This window comes from Protomyctophum bolini, assembly GCF_963924005.1.
Source record: "Protomyctophum bolini genome assembly, chromosome: 19".
NCBI lineage: Eukaryota > Metazoa > Chordata > Actinopteri > Myctophiformes > Myctophidae > Protomyctophum > Protomyctophum bolini.
Window position 1 is genome coordinate 40548056 of NC_137880.1, and position 9356 is coordinate 40557411.

At 42.8% G+C, this 9356-nt stretch overlaps 1 protein-coding gene across 1 annotated transcript; it reads left to right on the forward strand.

Moving 5' to 3' along the window:
* Nucleotides 1-5053: 5053 nt before the first annotated feature.
* LOC308334731 (gap junction Cx32.2 protein-like) lies at nucleotides 5054-8900 on the forward strand (the record flags this gene model as incomplete). The annotated part of the gene is made up of 5 exons (XM_080791535.1): nucleotides 5054-5182; nucleotides 6312-6585; nucleotides 7613-7718; nucleotides 8032-8132; nucleotides 8749-8900. 5 exons carry the CDS (start codon nucleotides 5054-5056, stop codon nucleotides 8898-8900), a joined length of 762 nt encoding a protein of 253 aa, XP_080647661.1.
* Nucleotides 8901-9356: the final 456 nt, after the last annotated feature.

Sequence of the window (9356 nt, forward strand, 5' to 3'; positions counted from 1 at the left end):
CCTACACACTACCTTACATATTAGTGATTATTATTTAAGTTTAATAAATGTTCCATGGACCTACACACTACCTTACATACTAGTGATTATTATTTAAGTTTAATAAATGTTCCATTGACCTACACACTATTTGTAGTTTGCACAGAATTACAGTACATTTCAAGCACAAACTCAATACAAAGACTGTTAACTGTGAGTGGACGACCCAATTAAGCATTACACTTGTTTACAAGAGGGTCCACCATGTTCAATTCATCATAACATTTAGAGACGTATACAAATATACACTTTTACATAGTCAAAACGGGAATTCATCATAAAGGAGGTACAAAGGGAAAAGAAACATATACAGTGAGGGGGAACAGGTTCATATTTTAACCCTTACAGATAAGGGCTCAGACATACAGACCTATGACGCTGTAGAAGGAAATGACTCCATTGTCTAGTTATTGTAGAGACATGAGGGCAAAGTTACATATTAAAGTAATTCAATGGATTTAAATTACATTGGTGTTGTAATGTGGATTACAGTTAGGCCTAATTGACCTCGGCTCATATCCTGTTACACCCTGTAGCGCACGCACGCGCACACACACACACACACACACACACACACACACACACACACACACACACACACACACACACACACACACACACACAGTCCCTCCCTGATCAATACAACAATGATCGGATGATTAACTTTATGCATCATAATTACACACACCCATACATACACAGACAGAGAGAGAGAGAGAGAGAGAGAGAGAGCAGTGTCTCCTATAAGCATTAACTTCATCAACAGGAACAACAAAACTAACTTGACCTATTTCTACGTTGTTCACCTTTGACCTCTGTGTGTCACATGATGGAACTATGGTTCAGTGCTGCTGCTGGCGTAGGGATACTGGACCATGTGACACAGAGGTCAAAGGTGAACCTGAAGTGACTACATGGAACTATAGTTGGTAGAACAACAATACAAAGGACCGGAACTACTTAACGGTGCCGGAGATTAGCTGATAACGGACGGACGGAGTGCAAAACAAACTATCTCCCTAGGCCTTTCGGCCTGGTGGAGACAAATATAATATATATATATATATATATATATATATATATATATATATATATATATATATATATAATATGTGAGTCTTTTTGATGCAGAGACAGTCATGGTGTCCAGACTAACGACTAACGAGGAGAAAAACTGACCAGAATTAGTTCCTGATTTAGAAAAACATCCCATCGTCCTTATGGGTTTAAATGGGTTAAAGGTTAAAGGATGCGTTCAGGTTTTTGTATCTGTGTAGGAAACACTTTCCATTCATCCAGTGGTCGTAAAGGTATTCACTGATTGGCCGAGTCCCATGGTGGGAGTCCCCCACTCCCTACCGTAAACAGGGAAGTGAACGGAAGCGTGCGAGAGTATGGTGCAGGAGGAGAGGCCGTATATATATATATATATATATATATAAACATCAATATACCAATGAAAAAGACCTAAAGACGCCTATACACGTCCAAGGCATAATGTGTGTTAACCCGATCCATGCCAAACTTCGCTCACACACTCCCTGGATGCCAACGACGAACCTCTGCCCCAAATACTCCTCAACGGGCCTGTTATATAGCGCCACCAGGAGGCCAACAACCTGACCTGCCCTGGTGGAGACCTGTGCCGATTGGCACTTTATCTAGTATAATATATTTTGATTACCAGCAGTAGATATTTTCCCTGAAATTTACATTTACACTTTATTCTCCTCATAGTTTTACGAGCATGGCACGCACGCACGCACTAGAGCAGCCCCTCCCCTTTTGGAGGAAAATAAAAACTTGTATGTACAGTGTACACTGTACAGTATGTGAACCATGGTGACATTGCTGCAATTATTGATACAAAGCTTCTAATATATTATTTAGGCCCCAAATCTATCAATCTCACACTATTAAAAATCTATAAATCTCACTATTAAAAATATATAAATCTCACTATTAAAAATCCATAAATCTCATACTATTAAAAATCTATAATTCTCACACTATTAAACATCTATAAATCTCACTATTAAAAATCTATAAATCTCATACTATTAAAAATCTATAATTGTCAAACTTTTACAGATCTATAAATCTCACACTATTAAAATCTATAAATCTCACACTATTAAAATCTATAAATCTCACTATTAAAATCTATAAATCTCACACTATTAAAATCAATAAATCTCACACTATTAAAATCTATAAATCTCACTATTAAAAATATATAAATCTCACTATTAAAAATCCATAAATCTCATACTATTAAAAATCTATAATTCTCACACTATTAAACATCTATAAATCTCACTATTAAAAATCTATAAATCTCATACTATTAAAAATCTATAATTGTCAAACTTTTACAGATCTATAAATCTCACACTATTAAAATCTATAAATCTCACACTATTAAAATCTATAAATCTCACTATTAAAATCTATAAATCTCACACTATTAAAATCAATAAATCTCACACTATTAAAATCTATAAATCTAACACTATTAAGGCAACCGGCCGGTTCCACTCGCTGCACAAGGTGCCCTTTTTTCCACTTGAGCCCCTGCCCCTCTAGATGTCTGTGCACGCCACTGTGTGCGTGCGTGCGTGCGTGTGTGTGTCGTACCTGTAAACCTATGGGGAGAATAGAGTAGTTTGTGATTGTGTGTGTATTTATTAAATGTAGTATTTTAACTATACATTGTTTATTTAGTATTTTTTGTTAAATTGTTTTAACTGTAGTATATTTTAACTGTAGTATATTTTGAATGTAGTATATTTTGACTGTAGTATACTTTGACTGTAGTATATTTTAACTGTAGTATACTTTGACTGTAGTATATTTTGACTGTAGTATATTTTGACTGTACGACCCAATTAAGCATTACACTAAGACTTGTTTACAAACAGGGTCCACTTTGTTCAATTCATCATAACATTTAGAGACGTACAAATAGACACTTCTATTATAGCCAAAGAACAGAACAGGAATTCATCATAAAACAGTATATTTTGACTGTAGTATTTCAGTACTGTAGTATTTCAGTATTTCAGTACTCCGGTACAATATCTCTGTTCTTTGTCCATCAACGTGTCAAACATTAACCTTGTCAGTCATCAGCGTAAACACACCAAAAACAGCACGCACACACGCGCACACGCGCACACACACGCGCACACACACACACACACACACACACACACACACACACACAGCTAAAGTCCAAGGTTGCGCGGCAGGGCGGTTCGGCAGAGTGCCTGCAACGCTTCACTTCTTAAACACTGTCAGCGTTACCAGACGATCACACTTAAAAGGTAATTAATAATATATGCATGTTGGACACTTACTGTAAGTCTTACTGTACTTCTTACTGTACACAAAATACTACTTACAATATACAGTACTATAGTATAGGCAGTTTGTGTATATTTCAGTTCATATTTGTGTTGGAATTTCAACGTGAATAATGTTCTATTTTCATAATTATAAATCACAAAACATCAAATATTTTTTTTAATAATTAATATAGCACACGTGTACAAATATGTACACTTGCAATACTAAATATTTAGCCATCTTCTTGTGTTGTTTTGCTTGTCACAAAAATGCATTTTATGATTTATTTTTTTGGTAGATATTTTTTGTTTGTCCGAATGCCTTTACTTACATTTAAATGTAAAGATAACACACGCACACACACACACACACACACACACACACACACACACACACACACACACACACACACACACACACACACACACACACACACACACACACACACACACACACACATTTAAAAGGTACATTTTACTTCTAAATAATTTATAACATACTGTACCAATAGTTTTGCTATGTTGTAATGTTTAAAGGCTCATATAACTAATGTTTACTAACTCCATTTTGTTGTTTCAAAGCATTATGTTATACTTTAGCTATTGAAAAATAGCAGACCTACAAGCTGGCGCGCTACGAGCTTGTAGGTCTGCTATTCGTTTTTGAAATATCTTGAAAATGTGGCTCAAATCTTTGAATATATATTATTTCAGAGCGAACGTTTTTAACTCAAATCTTTGCTTCTGGGAGGGTCCCAGCTGCTTTATAGAAGACAGTTTGAGAGGGGGAGAGGTGGTGGAGTTAGCTGCTTTATAGCAGACGGTTTGAGAGGGGGAGAGGTGGTGGAGTTAGCTGCTTTATAGAAGACAGTTTGAGAGGGGGAGAGGTGGTGGAGTTAGCTGCTTTATAGAAGACAGTTTGAGAGGGGGAGAGGTGGTGGAGTTAGCTGCTTTATAGCAGACGTTTTGAGAGGGGGAGAGTTGGTGGAGTTAGCTGCTTTATAGAAGACAGTTTGAGAGGGGGAGAGGTGGTGGAGTTAGCTGCTTTATAGAAGACAGTTTGAGAGGGGGAGAGTTGGTGGAGTTAGCAACTTTATAGAAGACAGTTTGAGAGGGGGAGAGGTGGTGGAGTTAGCTGCTTTATAGAAGACAGTTTGAGAGGGGGAGAGGTGGTGGAGTTAGCTGCTTTATAGAACACAGTTTGAGAGGGGGAGAGGTGGTGGAGTTAGCTGCTTTATAGCAGACGTTTTGAGAGGGGGAGAGGTGGTGGAGTTAGCTGCTCTATAGCAGACGGTTTGAGAGGGGGAGAGGTGGTGGAGTTAGCTGCTTTATAGAAGACAGTTTGAGAGGGGGAGAGGTGGTGGAGTTAGCTGCTCTATAGCAGACGGTTTGAGAGGGGGAGAGGTGGTGGAGTTAGCTGCTTTATATTATCAGACAGTTTGAGGGTCCAATGGAGTTAAGATGTTTTGTCCAATGTGTTTACTACTTTTCATTGGTTCAATATTTTCGAAACAACGCACAGACGTTTTTTCCACTGATTTATGGAAGAAAAAAAATCTAAACTTCAAAAATGGAGTTATGAGGTTTAATTGGACAGGAACGTATTATTATTATTATTATTATTGTTCCAGACTCATTGATATTAATGATAATATTCTAATTACCAGATGGGGGAGTGGGGATTCCTGTCCTCCCTATTGGACAAGGTCCAGACCCATTCCACGGTGGTGGGGAAGGTGTGGCTGTCGGTTCTGTTCATATTCAGGATCATGGTTCTGGGAGCCGGAGCTGAGAAGGTACTGTAGAAGTCTGTTTATTCACCAGTAAGACGCGCAAACGCGGGAAGCGAACGCAGCTCGTACATATTTGGGTTTTGGACGTATAGCTGCTTTGGGGACTCCTTATATGGTTATGGCTGAGTCATGGTGACGTAACAGCGGGACAGACACTTGCATCAATCACAAACAAATCACTCAGCTCCATATATGGGCACAAAAGCGGGACAGACAGACACACACACAGACAGACATGATCTGCTAGGTCTCATAGTAAGTGCTCACGGCGTTCGCAATCATGTACAGAAGGTTAATGTATAAGTCTGTTTATTCATCATGTACAGACAAGAAGTTGTTTCTGTCGACTATAAAACTAAGACGAAATAAGTTCGTCGACTACCTGTTTTTCACCGAGGAAAACTACATGAAAACTATAAGCCATGACGACTAAAACTATGAGACTAAATATAGTGACAGTTACGTCAACAAATGACGAAAACTAGACTAAAATGTTAGGAAGGGAGCATAGTGGACGAGAGATCCACTAGGAAGGGAGCATAGTGGACGAGAGATCCACTATACGTCATTTTAGCCTGGCGTCCACCTATGCTTTCTATGTACGATGTTAACAGGTGTGGGGAGATGAGCAGTGTAACACCTGTCCTGTGGTTAACAGGTGTGGCTAACAGGCTAACACCTGTCCTGTGGTTAACAGGTGTGGGGAGATGAGCAGTGTAACACCTGTCCTGTGGTTAACAGGTGTGGGGAGATGAGCAGTGTAACACCTGTCCTGTGGTTAACAGGTGTGGGGAGATGAGCAGTGTAACACCTGTCCTGTGGTTAACAGGTGTGGGGAGATGAGCAGTGTAACACCTGTCCTGTGGTTAACAGGTGTGGGGAGATGAGCAGTGTAACACCTGTCCTGTGGTTAACAGGTGTGGGGAGATGAGCAGTGTAACACCTGTCCTGTGGTTAACAGGTGTGGGGAGATGAGCAGTGTAACACCTGTCCTGTGGTTAACAGGTGTGGGGAGATGAGCAGTGTAACACCTGTCCTGTGGTTAACAGGTGTGGGGAGATGAGCAGTGTAACACCTGTCCTGTGGTTAACAGGTGTGGCTAACAGGCTAACACCTGTCCTGTGGTTAACAGGTGTGGGGAGATGAGCAGTCCAACATGGTGTGCAACACCAAACAGGTGGGCTGTAAGAACGTGTGCTACGACCACACCTTCCCCATCTCCCACGTGCGTTTCTGGGTGCTCCAGATCGTCTTCGTGTCGACGCCCACACTGCTGTACCTGGGTCACGTGATGCACGTCATCCACTCAGAGAACAAGCTGAGGGAGCGCATGGCGGCGGGGGGCGGAGACCTGCTCATCACACCGCCAAAATACTCCGACGCGATTGGACACGTCAAGATCAAAGGTATACGTTAATACTCCGACATGATTGGACACGTCAAGATCAAAAGGTATAAACCAATTTAGACCTGAGGGCGATTTATTCTACAAATGTCGTCTAAATCCTGACAGTTTTCTGGTAAAAAAAACCCTATGTTTCTGTCAGTGGTTCTCAAACTATTTCATGTCAGTTATCTGAAAATATGTTGTTCCAGGGTGTTACGCCTCACACTGTGTCCTGTGTTTCTAGGTGACCTCCTACAGGGTGTTACGCCTCACACTGTGTCCTGTGTTTCTATAGGTGACCTCCTACAGGGTGTTACGCCTCACTCTGTGTCCTGTGTTTCTAGGTGACCTCCTACAGGGTGTTACGCCTCACACTGTGTCCTGTGTTTCTAGGTGACCTCCTACAGGGTGTTACGCCTCACACTGTGTCCTGTGTTTCTAGGTGACCTCCTATAATAGGGTGTTACGCCTCACACTGTGTCCTGTGTTTCTAGGTGACCTCCTACAGGGTGTTACGCCTCACACTGTGTCCTGTGTTTCTATAGGTGACCTCCTACAGGGTGTTACGCCTCACACTGTGTCCTGTGTTTCTAGGTGATCTCCTATAATAGGGTGTTACGCCTCACACTGTGTCCTGTGTTTCTATAGGTGACCTCCTACAGGGTGTTACGCCTCACACTGTGTCCTGTGTTTCTAGGTGACCTCCTATAATAGGGTGTTACGCCTCACACTGTGTACTGTGTTTCTAGGTGACCTCCTATAATAGGGTGTTACGCCTCACACTGTGTCCTGTGTTTCTAGGTGACCTCCTACAGGGTGTTACGCCTCACACTGTGTCCTGTGTTTCTAGGTGACCTCCTACAGGGTGTTACGCCTCACACTGTGTCCTGTGTTTCTAGGTGACCTCCTACAGGGTGTTACGCCTCACACTGTGTCCTGTGTTTCTAGGTGACCTCCTACAGGGTGTTACGCCTCACACTGTGTCCTGTGTTTCTAGGTGACCTCCTACAGGGTGTTACGCCTCACACTGTGTCCTGTGTTTCTAGGTAACCTCCTGGGCAGCTACATGGCCACCATATTCTTCCGGATCGTCCTGGAGGTGGCGTTCATCGTAGGACAGTACTATCTCTACGGCTTCATCATGGACCCACGGTACGTTTTTATAAAATACTACTACTCTCTGACTCCCTGGGCAGTCTGTGAGAGGTCCCTGACTCCCTGGGCAGTCTGTGAGAGGTCCCTGACTCCCTGGGCAGTCTGTGAGGGGTCCCTGACTCCCTGGGCAGTCTGTGAGGGGTCCCTGACTCCCTGGGCAGTCTGTGAGAGGTCCCTGACTGCCTGGGCAGTCTGTGAGAGGTCCCTGACTCCCTGGGTAGTCTTTTAGAGGGACGGTAAACAGCAACGCCAACACAAAGGGCCCTACATGTCTCTATAACTATAACGTGTGGCCCCTCCCTCCCTACAGCATCGTGTGCTCGAGGGCCCCCTGTCCCTTCACGGTGGAATGCTACATGTCGCGGCCGACGGAGAAGACCATCTTCATCATCTTCATGCTGGTCGTCGCATGTGAGTCTAAACCCATTCAGGCCTGAGGCCCATACACTGACACGGAACAAGACCGGAACGCCCAAAAACGTCACATCCGTTTTTTTACCCTGGGCAGAATTTTCTATGGCTGCCAATGCAACTTTTTCCAATCCTTAATCACATACGGACAAACATCTATGCTGATAATATCTAACTTGCGGAGGTAGCGTTGCCTTGTCCACGGGGCAACAGATCTTTCAACGTATGTCATTGCAAATACATTTGATAATCGCTACTCTGCGCAATATTGTTTTGGAAATGCCGCAAATTGCATTGCAGTGAACGAGAGCAACTTACCCTGGGGGTGGTGACTCCGCCCTGAATATGCGTTGTCGTGTCTGTGTATTCTATAGAAAAGGCTTCTAAATCCTGACAGTTTTCTGAAATAGGGTTAAACCTCATGTTTCTATGTCAGTGGTTCTCACAGGGTTAAACCTCATGTTTCTATGTCAGTGGTTCTCACAGGGTTAAACCCTCCTCTAAGCTGCAGTATTAAATGTGTCCACCAGGCGTCTCCCTGCTCTAAGCTGCAGTATTAAATGTGTCCACCAGGCGTCTCCCTGCTCTAAGCTGCAGTATTAAATGTGTCCACCAGGTGTCTCCCTGCTGCTCAACGTGGTGGAGATCTTCTACCTGCTGTGCAGGGGGAGGAGGTCGGCCCCTCCCTCCTCCATCGCTCTCCAATCCCGCTTCGCCAACAACTCCCTGACGGCCAATCACAAGGCTGAGACGGAGAGCACCGCCTGACACCTCCCCCCCCTGATGACCAATCACAAGGCTGAGACGGAGAACCCCGCAACCTGACACCTCCCCCTGATGGCGGAGAGCACCAGCTGAAGTAGGGCTTTAAGCAACTAGTCGACGATAGATTGTCGCAGTATTCATTTAAAGACGGTTACGCCGCGGACAAAGCCAACTCGGATCGTGACAAATCATGACAATGAACACAATGTTTTGGGGCCGATCAAATCATTAGAAAGAAGAAAATAAAGTCAGGAGACAACACTATTTGTTTTGTTTTTCTTCTTATAAATTGTTTGATCGGCCCCAAAACATTGTGTTCATTGTCATGATTTGTCACGATCCGAGTTGGCTTTGTCCGCGGCGTAACAGTCTTTAAATAAATACTTTAAGAAAAGCCTATGAGGAAAATGCATTGGGATTCATTTCCTGGGCCACTCGTCGTTTTCAGCATGCAACCAA